The 16,265-nt window shown below is 37.6% G+C and overlaps 1 protein-coding gene across 1 annotated transcript in view; it reads right to left on the bottom strand.

Annotated features, from left to right (window-relative positions):
* The window catches only part of LOC126295042 (eukaryotic translation initiation factor 4 gamma 1-like), a 373,399-nt gene that overhangs the window by 36,234 nt on the left and 320,900 nt on the right, over nucleotides 1–16,265 (bottom strand). The window contains exons 24-27 of the mRNA XM_049987292.1: nucleotides 16,025–16,123; nucleotides 12,264–12,428; nucleotides 11,130–11,267; nucleotides 3,699–3,908 (exon numbers count right to left, since the gene is read on the bottom strand). Coding sequence (XP_049843249.1) covers nucleotides 3,699–3,908; nucleotides 11,130–11,267; nucleotides 12,264–12,428; nucleotides 16,025–16,123 — 612 coding nt within the window. The remainder of the gene's footprint in view (nucleotides 1–3,698; nucleotides 3,909–11,129; nucleotides 11,268–12,263; nucleotides 12,429–16,024; nucleotides 16,124–16,265) is intronic.

Genomic DNA, 16,265 nt, shown 5'->3' with positions numbered 1-16,265 from the left:
TGGATTTTAAAGGTAGTTTTTAAATGCATACAGGTATGACATTTCTTTGGAAATGGGAAGAAAATTTATTTTTTTACTTATTCTGTGATATAAGTAAGTCAATAGTTGAAAGTATCATTCCCAATTAACTAATTAGAAAGGACAAAGCTCAGGTTGTCACTCGTAAAGATTAAGCTCTCTCTCTCTCTCTCTCTCTCTCTCTCTCTCTCTCTCTCTCTCTCTCTCTCTCAAGAGTAGCAGGGCAATGTACACAGAGAAACTGATAAAATTTATGTAAGCCTACTAAAGAATGTTATAACAGTCTAGAAATATGCTTTCTTGTGAAACTGCTAGTTGAGGTTGAAGAGCCAGATGAATTTTTAACAAGGAAGGACAACAGATCAATGAAAGCAACGAAGGACAACAGATCAATGAAAGCAACGAAGGACAACAGATCAATGAAAGCAACGAAGGACAACAGATCAATGAAAGCAACGAAGGACAACAGATCAATGAAAGCAACGAAGGACAACAGATCAATGAAAGCAACGAAGGACAACAGATCAATGAAAGCAACGAAGGACAACAGATCAATGAAAGCAACGAAGGACAACAGATCAATGAAAGCAACGAAGGACAACAGATCAATGAAAGCAACGAAGGACAACAGATCAATGAAAGCAACGAAGGACAACAGATCAATGAAAGCAACGAAGGACAACAGATCAATGAAAGCAACGAAGGACAACAGATCAATGAAAGCAACGAAGGACAACAGATCAATGAAAGCAACGAAGGACAACAGATCAATGAAAGCAACGAAGGACAACAGATCAATGAAAGCAACGAAGGACAACAGATCAATGAAAGCAACGAAGGACAACAGATCAATGAAAGCAACGAAGGACAACAGATCAATGAAAGCAACGAAGGACAACAGATCAATGAAAGCAACGAAGGACAACAGATCAATGAAAGCAAGGAAGGACAACAGATCAATGAAAGCAAGGAAGGACAACAGATCAATAAACAAGATATCTTTGACAGATAGGTTACAGAAGAATTTAGCATACTCATTGCTGAAGTATTACATATAGTTACACTACATTCCTGTAATTAACTTTTCTCGCCACTTACGACGTATTTTATATTGGTCCCATCATATTTCCTATGCCCACAATGTTAATTTTTGCCCGATTTTGCATCAACACGTTTCTGATTTTCCTGCGATTTACGCATTAAGAAAAACTGTTTGTGGAGAAAAACTGACCCAGGAATGATGTTGGACATCCAATAGTGTTTACAAAAATTACGCGGTTTAGTTTCTCAACACCAGGGCACACTACTTAGCAGGTAAATATGTAACAGTTGGAACAATTTGTGACATTATCTCCAGCCACTGCCAAGCTCTACTTGGCTTGGTGACTGATGGGAGTACCTAGGTTCATTTGAATGAAATATCACGACCAATCACAACCATTTGACACCATCATTCTCTTTGCATTGTTCAAACGTTTTTAATTTAAACACAGCACCTGTTACATATTTTATTCTTGCAGAGCAAAACTTCTTTTGAGAATTTATTCTCATTATGAAGTGCAGCATTTATGTATGTATTTTTTGTAATGTTACACAAACAATGGAAGCGATCGGTGTGTGTGTGTGTGTGTGTGTGTGTGTGTGTGTGTGTTTTTTTTTCTACATAACTGGTAAGGCACAGTGCTTGATAATCATAAAAAAATTAAAAAATAATAGTAATTAAAAAAGGCTACAGTGCAAGATGCAGAGCAACACATATTTAAACTTCACACAAAATACTTATGTATGTATTTGCACTTTATAATGAGAAAAAAATTCTATAAATGTGTCGTGCTAAGCATGAAAAACATGGAACTAATCCAGTAGTTCATTACTCAAATAACGAATGGCAGCTGCAGGCTTTCAAAAACATCGATGACGCGATTTATAAGATAGTAAAACTTCATTACATAATAAACAACTCCCTGACAAGTCTTTGGATGCCTGCTATGTACATATATCATACATGGTGTACAAGGGGGTATCCTATATATAACTTTTACAGCTTAAATCATTTTTACATGATTTTTTTTTAAGTCCCTTGAAAAGTGTAAAAGCAGAGTTTCACTGTACTTACAGTATTACATAGGAACTCATCTGCTAGTGGTCTGGATGCAGTCATATGAACACAATTCATATCAGTGAACTGCAAATTGACTCCACATCGTTATACTGAGTAAGTGCAACACAAAACATTAAACGAAGACTGCAGTATGTCACATCATCCAATCAATAGTGTCCCCATCAAGCATATATCTGTCGCTGGGCACAAGTTTTTTCCGTCTAGACTATTCAGACAACTCTGACAAGTAAAGGATCCCAAAACTGAAAGCACAAGTATTTCCTCGGCAAAGGGTATGCCGTGTAGTCCTGCAACTACTACTGTCATATTCTTACAGTTGCAGCCGGCTTAATGGAAGCAACAACGGATAGCATAGGCTTTAGCCTGCAAATATGCATCTGTGAAAGACTATTCTCCCTCCCATTCCTTTCCCAATACGAACAACTGACTCTCTCACAGTGGATTTAATATTCTGGCTTGATCACTGCAAAATATAATCCACATCTTCAGCACAAATATAATTTGAATCTCTTTACCATGCAGATGAAACTGGACAGCATTACTAAAGAACAAATAACAAAACTAATTTTCTAAGATGCATCAATTGCACGAAGTCGTCACATTGATTTCAAAATTTGTTCTCCAGTGAGCAAAACCACGACTAATTGCAGAATTGGATAAGGGTAGGAACAGTTTTTCCATGGTCTGGATGTTCCACTAACCTCAAAGTTATTCCATGGTATTGCAATACAGGTTCTTTAAATACAATCAGAGCCTTGAGGATATACTCGAAGAGCCCTCTTCAACAATCTGAGGCATACGGCTTCCTTTCCTTTGTACTTTTAGCATTTGATGAACGTCCCCAGACAAAATCCTAAACCAGTGTAAGTCACTTGTTAAATACACATTACTGAACTTTGAAATATTTCTGAGTGATGCGAAAGAAAGGATTCCGAGCATAGCCACACAGCCGTTAGGACCGGTGTCTGTATCACACTAGTATTATTGTGTAGTAGTTTGTTTGATTTTTTACTGAGACCCAGCTTTACTTTAATCTGAATCACATATTTATCATCGAACAAAGCTGTTTAGTTATCGAATCTAATTTTCAAGAAATTAGAAACACTAAATTATTACTAGTGATGCCAAAAAACATGTGTACTGAATAAATTAAAATTTGGTATGATGATCAAAAAGAAACCAACACTTCAGAGAAGAGATGCATTTCACTATTAAAATAAAAATTAAAAAAATCATTTAAAGACTCAGACACTTCAAATATTCATGCAAATACCAATTAATAATGATAATCTGCTGCTGAGAGTTAACTGGCTGCTTCAGTAGTATGCTGTACACTGCTCTCTACAGTCACTCCATTTTTTTTTATCCGATAGCACTCTGGAACCCCTAAAGTTCGCAGGTGGGTTTTAGGTACGCATCACACTGCTTTAGGACAATTACATTCACAATCCTTCCTGCTTTAGGACAAAGACTTTAAAACTTTGGAGGATCCATGAACTCAAGTGTGACAACTAACAACCGTAACCCTATACCAAACAGTGCTACACAAGACACTTACCGGGTCTGTACACTGTTCGATCTCTTTGAGGCGCTCGTCACGTTTCAGGTCAGCCTGAGTGTTCTTCTCGAACTCGTGCTGGCAGCGACTGAGCAGCAGCTTGCGGAAGTTCTCGGGCTGCCCCTCCTTGCTGCCATCTGCGACTTGCATGTTTGACAGCACCTTGCACATCTGCGCGTACGCCACCGAGTAGCTCGGCTCGTCGACAGCCTACAACAGAAATCCAAATGTGTCGAGAAAACCCGAGGCTGTCACTGAAGGAGATCTAACACGAGGTGGCAACCGTCGTCGAAAGATGTACCTGAGAATTTCAAATCACAATCCAAATTTCTTCATATGTGAAACTAAGTGTGTCCACTAATTCGTCGCAGAATCATTTTCGTTTTGTTGCAAAGTCTTTATGTGTACACAGTTTTCATTCTTTTTATGCACTCGTAGGCTACTCCACACTTCTATTCAGTTTACCTTCTCTATTCCTACAACATTTGAAATTTACCCAGGATTGAAGAATACTGGACACAAAAGAATACTGGACACAAAACTGATTTTTTGGTTCCAGAAGTATGCTAGTTACAGTAAACAAATTATAATGTAAAATATTTAACAGATGGAAAAACTTACTAGATACATACAACCTCCGAAATTTCAACATTCCTGCCCCTTACACATTGAGCAAGCTTAAGGTATGATCTTATTCATGCATGTGAGATGGTTTTTGGAATAGCTGCAATAATAAGAAACCTTTGAAATAGATGGACTGTACAGACCAGACCACCTTACAGTACCATGGAAGAGTTTTTCTGTCATTTAGAGAAACTTGTTAAACTCTCACCTCATAAAAAAAACTATAATAGAAGGGGATGTGGACAGACTCCTTAGCTAATAGTATAAAAGTATCTTCGGTTTATTGATATATCAACAGTCACATACTTACATCCATATGAATTCAACACCAACAAGAATTACATGTGATTCTCAGACATGTAATGACCATCTTACCAACTTGAGAAAGGTAGATCTTGTAGTTGGAACCATTGAATATCAAGTTTCAGATCATATGGCATTAGTCCTACATCATCTTACAGACAAAGGAATAGTATGTGATGGGGACCTAATTACCCTTTAAAGAAACCATGACTATCTTACATTAAAGGAAATCCTGGCACACACAAAATGGCATCAGGTAGGCCTATGTTAAATAGAAGATATCGATGAAAAATGGGACAAATTTTATCCAACATTAACCCATTGTCTCAATCAAATATGCACATTGGTCAAAATACTAAAGAAAACTGAATCTTAAAAACTCTCCCTAACACAAAATTAAAGATATGAAGGACTTAATACATTCTTTATCATGACGACAAACTGCAGTGCTTCCAATCTAAAGACAAAGGCTACAGACAAACCTACAGCGAAGCACTTAACACACTAAAAAGCACAGATGTATGTTTAACAGATGAGGCAATCTAGTTATGTTACGAAAACTGTGTGGAGTATAGTAAATAAGGAAAGTGGAGGGAGCAACAATGCAGTGTGCAATAACATAAGTCACAATGAAAAATTACTGAGTGACCCAAGCGAAGTATGCAAGATTCATAGACCAGTTTAGTAAGATGAGTAGATAGGATGTGGTCGACCCACCAAGTAGTGTCAGTAATTCATTCTTCCTGAGGTGTTACTGAATTGAAAATTGTGAAAATAATTTCCAACGTAAAAGAAAATACATCCAGTGGTGGGATGACATCTCAGCAAAATTTCTGAAAGAATGTAGTAATTAATAAAGCCACTGCAACATTTAACAAACAGCTCTTTCAGTCGGGGGTCGTTTCCTGACCTGTAAAACTCACTGAAATAAGACCAATGCATAAAAAAGGGAACAGTACGATATACAAAATTATAGTCCTATTTTCATTGCCACCAGTACTTAGTAAGCTGTTCGAAAGGCTACTTGATCAGCTTTGATCTTTTTACTGTAAGTGTAATGTAAAACTGTCAGCATGGTTTAGGAAGGGCTGGTCTACAATAACAGCTTAGCTCCATTTTTTCAAGTGGTATTGAATAAACCCAATGAAGGAAAAACAGTTATTGGCACCTTTTTAGATTTATCCAAGGCTTTTGATTCTGCAAATCGTTCTGGTCTTCTACATAAATTAGAAACTTATGGAGTCAGAGGAACAGCAATAGATCTGATAAGATTCCACCTTGCTGACATGACACAGCGTGTAAAGCTGTATCATACAACTGGGAGACGAACAGTTAAATCAGCTTAAAAAATTCTGAACTGAGCGAGTCCCCCAGGGAAGCATTATCAAACTTTTTTGTTTATTGTGTAAATCAATGATACACTAATTCAACAAAATTCAAACCTACTAAATTATGCTGACGATACATCCTCCATATGTTGGAGCTCAACAAAACAGTTAGCAATGCTAAATAATGCAGAGAACATTAGCCCCATCACAGAATATCCCACTAAAAACAAATTGGCAATAAGGACAAGACAATTCTGATGGAGTTTCTGCTAAATTGTAAATCAAGACAGGTGGAAACAGAACCAGAGCTACCAGTTGAAACATTGATAAATTCCTGGGTGTTACAGGAGACAAACATATTAGCTGGAAGGAGCAAATCAGCTATATGTGTAAACATATCTCCTGTAACGCCTACCAGCTAAAACTCCTTTCTAGCATAATAGCACAACCTGTTTTCAGACAAATCTATTTCAGAATTGTACACTCCACCTGCAATATGGAATAGAGGTTTGGGTTGGGGGGCCAATGGTATATATGGATAGGGCTTTTAGAGCAGTTAAGAGCAATTAGGTTAAGATCTAGTATTAGTAAGTGACAGTCCTGTAACAAGTATTTAATCGAGTATAACATTGTAACAGTGTATTCATTGCATGTTCTCAGAACTATAGTGTTTGTATAAAAAAGGAGAGTAGTGTAATCAATAGTGAAATCCATAATTGTAATACAAGGAACAGGAAGGATTACAAACAGATTGTAGTCTATTTCGAGCTGGAAGACATTTTTACAACAGATTGCCAAATAATGTAAAATTATTAAAAGGCACCATACTTAAGACAAAATTAAATCAACTATTAATTGATACACGCCTGTACTCCATCAAAGATTTATAATGTTATTGTGTATAATTTAACTTTACTTCTAGACTTCCTTTTAATGTTCTTGTGTTTGTAAACAGACTGTCCACAACTTAAGTTATTACGGACAAATAAACCATTTATTTATTTATTTATTCGTAACTACGAAATTCTGAAAGAATTTATACTTCTTGGTATTCATAGCACTTTCATAAATTTTTAAATACTCTATGAGAAACCAACTTTCTCCAACCGTCAGCAATTCCACTGCCGCTGTAGCCTGTCACAGAGCTGTATCACCGAGTAATTACCTAGAGCAAATGAGAAATCCTAGCAGCGAGATGCTCTGAAACCAACGGAATGGGATATTGATGGATTTTTCTCCAAATATGAATCCGTATTTAACATTTCTAAAAAGAAATTAAAAATTTCACACTGCAGTTGTGTTAATGATGAATTAACATCTAAGGGGAAAATTCTTGCGTGTACTTTATATTTCTCTGCACACTCATCTTGGACAGATAAAACAGACGTGGCAGCCAAGAATCTACAGACAATACCCCAAGACTTTTAAGACTGGCAAGATTTCTTGAGGTAGCTGTGACTGAGCGACAAATATTTTAACAATTCTATCCCTTCTGTAACTTGGCTTAAGCAGCTCCACAATTGTGTGTCTGAAACAGAATCTTAGTAACTTAACACAGTGACTCAGTAAATTTCTTCCTATCAAACAATCAGTTCAACACTCTCAATCTTCCCAAGTTTGCTGGAATGCCACTTTAAAACAATTCAATTATGTTTCAATTATGTTCCTGCAATTGTACCATTCTTAGGTTGCATTTATCGTGTACCTCTCGCCTAGCATGAAGTCCCAAGCAGTCGGGAAATGCTGAAGTGGTTCCTGTATGTAAGAACAAACCTGCGAAATTAATACAAATACTGTTCATTTTGATGTACTGCAGAATATTGGAACATATTATCAGTTTGAATATAAGAAATTTTCTGATGACATAAGAGAAGCTGTCTGTAAATGAGAGGTTTACAAAGCATTGCTCATATGATACTCAGTTTGCCTTATTCTCATGTGAAACGGCAAACCGTGGTTGAAGGGCAACAAGCAGAGTCCATATTCCTACATTTCTGGAAAGCATTTAACACAATTCCCAAATACAGACTAAAAGAGGATACAAGCATACAGAATATGTTCCAGATATTGGAATGGCTCAAAGACTTCTTAAGCAACAGAACCTAGTACGTCGTCCTTTATCGTGAGTGTTCAGAGACAAGGATACTGTCAGGAGTGCCCCAGTAAAGTACTATGACTGCTCTTATTCACCATATACATGACTAATCCGATTGACTGGGTGAGCACCAATCTGCAGCTGTTTGTGATGCTGCTGCTGTGGTGCATGGCAGGGTGTCATATAGTGACAGGATTATACAAGGTGAGACAATATTTCAAATTCTTTTAATTAATGATATCTAGCTTTCAATGTAGAAAAATTTAAGTAAATGCAGATGAGTAGAAGAAACAATCCTCGAAGCTGACTGCAGAACAGTTCTACTCCCACCAACATCCATTTTGCCTAGGCAGTCATACTGACCACCTAGTAGTGGTACAAGGTCCTTCCCACCACCTGGTGGGGGATGTGTGTATGTAGATGTAAACACCTACATTTGTAATGCACATTATGTACAACGAACAACATTTTTTTGCTAAGAAAAAAACACAGAGTGAATAATTGAAGTCCTCCTTCCAAAGTAACGCAACTGTAATGGGAAAGTTAGATAAATAATTCTATATTGAGTACCCTAGCGAAATAAAGATGTAACATCTGTTTCTTTGTTAATATCAGCAATAAACGACAAACAACCCAGCACAGTCCACACGCATTTGTGTCACTAGCAGTTTCGTTCGTTCATTCCAACGCCAAGATAAAAAGTTGTGTTAATGCTATGATTTAAGATGTCTAGCCGTCTTATGTAACATTAGTGGCAAAAATATGGAAATCGCTAATGTGAACATTTTGTCAACACCCCTGACAATGTTTAAAAGATAGCCATTTCTAGATTTCACCTTACTATTACACAGCACAGCTAGACTTCTTAAATTATGGTGACAATTCTGTAAAGTGATCTAATAAATGAAACCAACTGACCAAGTATTACTGAGCAGTGGGGACACCAGGTTGGAATAGCTATAACATTAGCAAAGGATGGACTGCTGCTCACCATAAAGGTGACATGTTGAGTTACAGACAGACAACAGAAGGACTATTTACACTTTCAGTTTCCAGCCAAGGCACTCTTCAGAAAAGAAAAAACACTAAGGTTCATGCAAACAAGCCTACCTCACAAACACAAGACCTCAATCTCCAGCAGCTTGAGACTAAGCCATTTCAGTCCGAGCTGTTGGAAATTGCAATTGGGTTCAAGTGTGCTTGCTTGTATAAATGTATAATGCTTTCTTTTCTGAAGAAGGCATCAGCCAAAAGCTGAAAGTTCAACAGGCTTTTCATTCTGCCTGTCTGAAGTCAACCTGCCACCTTTATGGCAAATAGGTAACTTTTTCCTAATGTTATGAGTTTACCGTTCTGTGGAGCTTGAAATAATCAAGATTGTTTCCTTCCCACACTGAGGTTTAAAAAAAAATCTAAATATCTGAGAATAGTAAAGCATCCTGAACTACGAACTATTAACAAATCAAAAATTTTTGCCCAGTCAATTCCTGTAGAGCCAACCAAAATGTAGAATTTGAGAACTGCATTTTAACAATCACATGTACAAATTATTTTTCATTCCGTATCACAGCAATCGCAGAAACAATTCCACCAAAAAATAGAATACACAATGTACTTGTACAATCAAATGACAAGCTTAAATAGGTCAAGTAATTACACAGAAGTACTTGCATAAGCAAGTTGGTTGATAGGTCTCCTGTGTTAGCTACAACTACAAACCAATAAAGATTAGTTCTTACAGCCAATTCCTAAAATCCAGTTACACCAAGTTCCTGAGAGTTTTAACAAGTCGCCAAACTACTGATAGAAGGTGAAAGCCTACTTCACAAATGGCACACACAGCACAGATCACATCCATACTACGTTGTCGCAGAAGAATTATGTGTTATGGGGGGAAACAGGCATCCTATCAATGCCTAACATAAGTAAATAGGACAGCTTGCAATGTTACACGCACTTTTTCAACCATTTCAACTTTTTCCCATTAGGGAATTGTCTCAAATAAGCACAAAGTCCTAATTCAATGTCACCTTTGAACCTCACTGAAAATTATGGCACAACAATGGTAATTTCATATTGTTTTTCAATTTCTAAATAATTAAAGAACTAGCTTTGTAGTTTGGAGCAAGTGAAATTTTAGGTATAAATTCAGTCTTACTGATGTACAAAAACATTTAGCTACATACTTTTACTTGTACAATGTCAGACAAACTCATTTCTGAAGCTTGGAAAAGTAAAACTAGAAAATAGGTGACCACATTCTAGGATTCAACTGGTTGGCTTAAAAAATAGTGTAATTTAACATTTCAAATGTTACCAACAGATTAACAACAGTATAGGCCATTTATCAGCTCTCTCACTTCAGACTGTGAAGCAAATTTATGACCCCAAATTACGATTACAGCCATACTATAACCACAAAGTATTAGTGCCACCCAACCTAGAAACTTTTAGAGAACCCTTAATACTGCATTTTTTATACTTGCATCTAACCACTTAGCCTAACCTAATGTACTTTATTAGTAGCTTCAGACTACCTCAGTACCTTCTAACGCTCTACCTCATACAAGCATGAACTACCTACAGCAGCTCAGAATCTGTATGCAATCAGTTGGGTAGCTCAGAAACTCCAGTCTGGCATGACATACAGATGTCATCATGGCTCTGCTTTACCCACGTAATGAAGAAGGACCCAATTTTCTGTCTGAAAATTGCCCTTACCTTTATGTACGACAGAGTAATTTCTTCGAAAGAATTTGATACTTTTCCATGCACTTTAATGACAATGAGAGGGATAAATTCACTACAGTTACAAATTGTTTTAGCACCCTGACAAAATATCCTTCATAAAACACGACATGGCGTTAACGTGACAGATAAGAGTCTGTAATTAGATTTTGGTGCCTGTGGGGCACACAGAAGGGGGAGAGGGAGAGAGAATGTAAAGCAATTACAGGGGTTAACTTTTCAATGCCAACTCGGGCAACATCATGTAGCTTGGGGGTGGTGTTAGGGGATTGAAAACTGACTTCACAGCCAAAATAAATATTCCATCATGTGGTTTTCAACTGGTGTACTCACCTTCTCAAACACCAGATCGATGACACCGTGCAGCCGTTCACTGTTGTCAATTGGCAGGGCCTGTACTTGTTGCACCAATGTGTGGAATTTCTGGGGCGTCAGTTTGTTCAGTACACCACGAACTTTTTTGTATAGATCCTGAAATACAACTCAAATATCACTCTACCCACATTATATGTGAAGCACTGGTAAACTAATAATATTTCTGTACAATATACTTTACACACTATGTAGGTGAAGTATTCTTTTTACTTTCATTTCAGAATTGCATTTTTAACCCTTATTTACTCTCTGCTCCAGTTATACGTAATTATATTCTTTCCATCAGGTCAAGTACTAACGCTGTAAGTTGACTGCAGAAGACTTTTAAAAATGTCATAAGAACACATGGCGAGTTAGAAAGCACAACTTTGGAACGATGTAGAAACTTATAGAGAGAACTTACAGAATCTGTAGATGTGTCACATTTTAGCAAATGATAAGTTTGATTCACATAATGGATCGGTGCCCTATTCCGCAGTCAGGAGTGCCGGTGCAGTGCACAGTTACTTTCACTGGTGTGGAATGTGCTGGCTGGGCATCTTGGTTTGAATTTTCAAGAAACCAACTCTTGCAACAAGTGTTTGGTGTAAATTTCACACCGAATACATTGCTAAAGAACCTGCACGCAGACATACAATTCACTCTCAGCCAAGAATCTTATCGACACTGTCTTGTCACAAGTTATGTCAAATTTGCTGCAGTGAGCACGGGAAGAAATTGCGTACATCACAAACAGTAGTCACATAGAAACAAAGTGACACTTGAGGCTTACTTGAAACTCGATGTCGGCGGCTAGAAAATGACATCTACTTAGCCTGTAAGTTACCTCAATAGATCTGATCGTTGAGAAGTTTGAAAGGCTTTTATTCATCCTATGTGTTTAACAACTATCCCTCACCTATCATTTTATTCAACCAACACTGGCGACGGTATAGTAATCCTTGCAGTGGAAACATTTTTAACAACTTCCATATTTAAATTCCCAACTAACTGCACGAAATTGAGACTTTATTCTTGTAACTATTGTCACAGATCACACAGTAAACTGTGAATGGACCAGATGCAGGACCCACAGCCACAACAACAACTAACCGCAGTCTTGTCCTGCTCTGCTTGGCTGCCACGCATCCGCGCCGGCTTCCACGCGTTCTCCGTCTCCCGCAGTTTCACCTCTGTCTTAAGGGAGTATTGGATAATGGGCAGCTTCGCCCCACTCTTCGCCTTGCCCTGCTGGCTTCCACGCTTTGTTACCGGTTGCTGAAACAAAAACCACATTGCATCTATCAGTAGCTGACATTGAAAATAACAGTTCATTACTTTATTATACAGTGTCAAAGTAACAATAAGTAACATTTAAGGATGAATATTCTAATTTTGCTTTCATTTCACTTACAGAACTTAATTACTGCATGGCTTCTACATCAATCAGGACTACTTAAAAACTAAAAAATAATAGCATTAAAAACAAAACTTTGCAATGTATGTGGCAACAGGACTGGCCACTGGCAAGCCCATTATATGCGACCTACAGGTCAAAGCAAATGCACTGATCACATCTATGAATTTCCTTTCAACAGTTACAGAACTGCCAGAAATGACCTGAACACACTTGTGTCACAGTGTACCAACCACAGACTCAATGACATTTTTTATTTGGCAACACTTTTGTATTAGCATTATATTTTAGCCAGCTTGGAATCTACCAGTTCTATGAATGAAGTCAACTGTTGTTGACTGAGCAACACAGGTCATTTAAAAGTAAATTCAAAACTAGAAGCCACTGCTGTTACATGAATCCCAATGAATCTAATGGGTAGCAGGTTACTTTGATATCCTCCCACTGCAGCAGAGTCCCAGAAACCAGCAGTTCCCTTCCTACATATTTTTCCGATTTCAAACATGCTGTTCCCTGATCTTGTTTTCTTACAATTGTTATTTAATTCCTACCACATTTTCAAACCGTATTTTCTGTTAACTGTAATTTCCATTGCATTCTAAGAGAAAGTGGCTAACTTCTTAGCCATGTATTTCACGACTGCGTAATTTATGCACTTTGTCTAACAAGTGAGGCTCGGTTGTGTGAGACCAATCCTCATTATCCCTCCCACTATAATCTGGGCCCAACCATGCAACCTTTCCTTCCCTTCCTAAATTCTGAAGTACAGCATTGGAATTAGTCACCATTATGGGTTGCACCTCCTGAACGCAACAAGGGTTGAACAAACTGCCACACAAAGAAACCCGAATGAATTTTTGAAATATATTGGTGTAATTAAATGTCTGATTTTGTACACTGATTGCAAGTTTTGTGGAAGTAATATAAATCTGTGTGTGTTGAGAAAGATATAAAACTGCAACCAATTGCAATAATCACTATGTGGATGATGTGGCGTATTCTACACCTTACTTTAGATCTAAGTGACGATGCCATTATGGCCGTACCACTTTAGGACATGGTGTAAAGATGTGAGGATGGTCATTACAGACTGAAGCCGATCATTGTCTAAAGAATTGATACTGTGATCAGACCGGAATAAACAGCATTTGATAGTGAAAGTTAATTCAAAGAATACTGTGCTATACTGCAATGCTTTTCTCAGGTTAATCTAAACAACTTGACTCAAGATTTAGATTTATCTAGGAAATCAGCTGAGCTTCTTGCAGAGAGACTAAAAGAAAAATGTTGCCATCAGCCTGGTGTGTAATATTCTATTTAACTAGAGAGCCAACATTCTTCCATATGTTAACAAGACAAATGATATATACTACAGTGATATTTCTGCACTTTTAAATTTCATGGGTCTCCCAGTATAAAAACTGGAAGACTTTTGTCATCAGTCTACTGACTGGTTTGATGTGGCCCGCCACGAATTCCTTTACTGTGCTAACCTCTTCATCTCAGAATGGCACTTGCAACCTACGTCTTCCATTATTTGATGGATGTATTCCAATCTGTCTTCCTCTACAGCTCCCTCTAGTACCATGGAAGTCATTCCCTCATGTCTTAGCAGATGTCCTATCATCCTGTCCCTTCTCCTCAGTGTTTTCCACATATTCCTTTCCTGTCCGATTCTGCGTAGAACCTCCTCATTCCTTACCTTATCAGTCCACCTAATTTTCAACATTCGTCTATAGCACCACATCTCAAATGCTTCGACTCTCTTCTGCTCCAGTTTTCCCACAGTCCATGTTTCACTACCATGCAATGCTGTACTCCAGACGTACATCCTCAGATATTTCTTCCTCGTAAGGCCAGTATTTGATATTAGCAGACTTCTCTAGGCCAGAAATGCCTTTTTTGCCATAGCGAGTCTGCTTTTGATGTCTTCCACACACTGTCCGTCATTGGTTATTTTACTGCCTAGGTAGCACAATTCCTTAACTTCATTGACTTCGTGGCCATCAATCCTGGTAAGTTTCTCGCTGTTCTCATTTCTACTACTTCTCATTACCTTCGTCTTTATGCGATTCTCTCAAACCATACTGTGTACTCATTAGACTGTTCATTCCGTTCAGCAGATCATTTAATTCTTCTTCACTTTCACTCAGGATAGCGGTATCATCAAATCTTATTATTGATATCCTTTCACCTTGTATTTTAATTCCACTCCTGAACCTTTCTTTTACTTCAATCATTGCTTCCTCGACGTACAGATTGAAGAGTAGAGGCGAAAGGCTACAGCCTTGTCTTACTCCCTTCTTAATACGAGCACTTCGTTCTTGATCGTCCACTCTTATTATTCCCTCTTGGTTGTTGTAAATATTGTATATGACCCGTCTCTCCCTATAGCTTACCCCTACTTTTTTCAGAATCTTTAACAGCTTGCACCATTTTATATTGTTGAATGCTTTTTCCATGTCGACAAACCCTATGAACGTGTCTTGATTTTTCTTTAGCCTTCCTTCCATTATTAGCCGTAACGTCAGAATTGCCTCTCTCGTGCCTTTACTTTTCCTAAAGCCAAACTGATCTCCACCTAGCGCATTCTCAATTTTCTTTTCCATTCTTCTGTATATTATTCTTGTAAGCAGCTTTGATGCACGAGCTGTTAAGCTGATTGTGCGATAATTCTCGCACTTGTCAGCTCTTGCCGTCTTCGGAATTGTGTGGATGATACTTTTCCGAAAGTCAGATGGTATGTCACTGGTTCATACTTGCAGCAAGACATAATTTGACTCTTAGAATTTGAAGTGTATGTAGTGAGAGCACAAATAAAAACTGGTCATGTGATGAAAGCACTGTAAAGAGGCAGGCTGAGTTTAACTGTCATCACAGCGAATGGAAGGTCAGATGAAGGAAGCTATTGTGCAGGGAACCATTGGCCAAGTTGAACAATGTAAAAAATTACACTAATTGCTGTCATGCTGAAATTTGTAAAACACACTATATCAGTATCAAATGAAAACACTTGTGTCCAAATTGTTTCAAAAATTCACTCACTAAAATATAATATAACAATTTTTACAGTTATTGCATTGTCATGTAATCACTGCAGGAGAAATAAGTAAAATCTGATACAGACAGCTAAAAATTATAACAAATGATCCATTACTTTCAACTTATTTATTGATTTCGATCACTCAAATTGTATTTTCCTTCAAATTAACACATGCAAGGAAGGGGTAGTGGCACTAAAAGTCACAGCTATATATCCACAATAAGAATGTATTTTATTCTACAATCTCTCCGCCTCATAACCTTAGCTCTAGGAAATTGCGAAACTATCGACTACAGGAACTGATTTTTTTTAGCCCTTCATTGATAATTTTTCCTCACAGTAAGTCAGTCCACTACTTTCATTGGTATTAATCATTAGGGCACACAAGCAAAAAAGTAAAAAAAAGTAACTAACATTCACCGTAACACGTACCCCTCGGTAGCTCTGAGATTTTGTGAACGCTGGTGTGAAGATTTCATGAGGGCCCCTGCTTAGATCCGGCAATCTTGGCTGCTGAAAGAAAAGCTTGTTACACCAGTGCATCAAAATACTTCCCTACTCTCAATCTAACAAACAGTTTCAGAAATTTTCCACAATCACAAATTATGTCAGAAACTCCAGTCTGGCATGACATATGTTTCATCACAGAAAAAAA

Source organism: Schistocerca gregaria, chromosome 11, assembly GCF_023897955.1.
Source record: "Schistocerca gregaria isolate iqSchGreg1 chromosome 11, iqSchGreg1.2, whole genome shotgun sequence".
Taxonomy (NCBI): domain Eukaryota; kingdom Metazoa; phylum Arthropoda; class Insecta; order Orthoptera; family Acrididae; genus Schistocerca; species Schistocerca gregaria.
The sequence above is the reverse complement of the archived record's forward strand: the minus strand, read 5'-3'. Positions and strand labels throughout refer to the sequence as shown.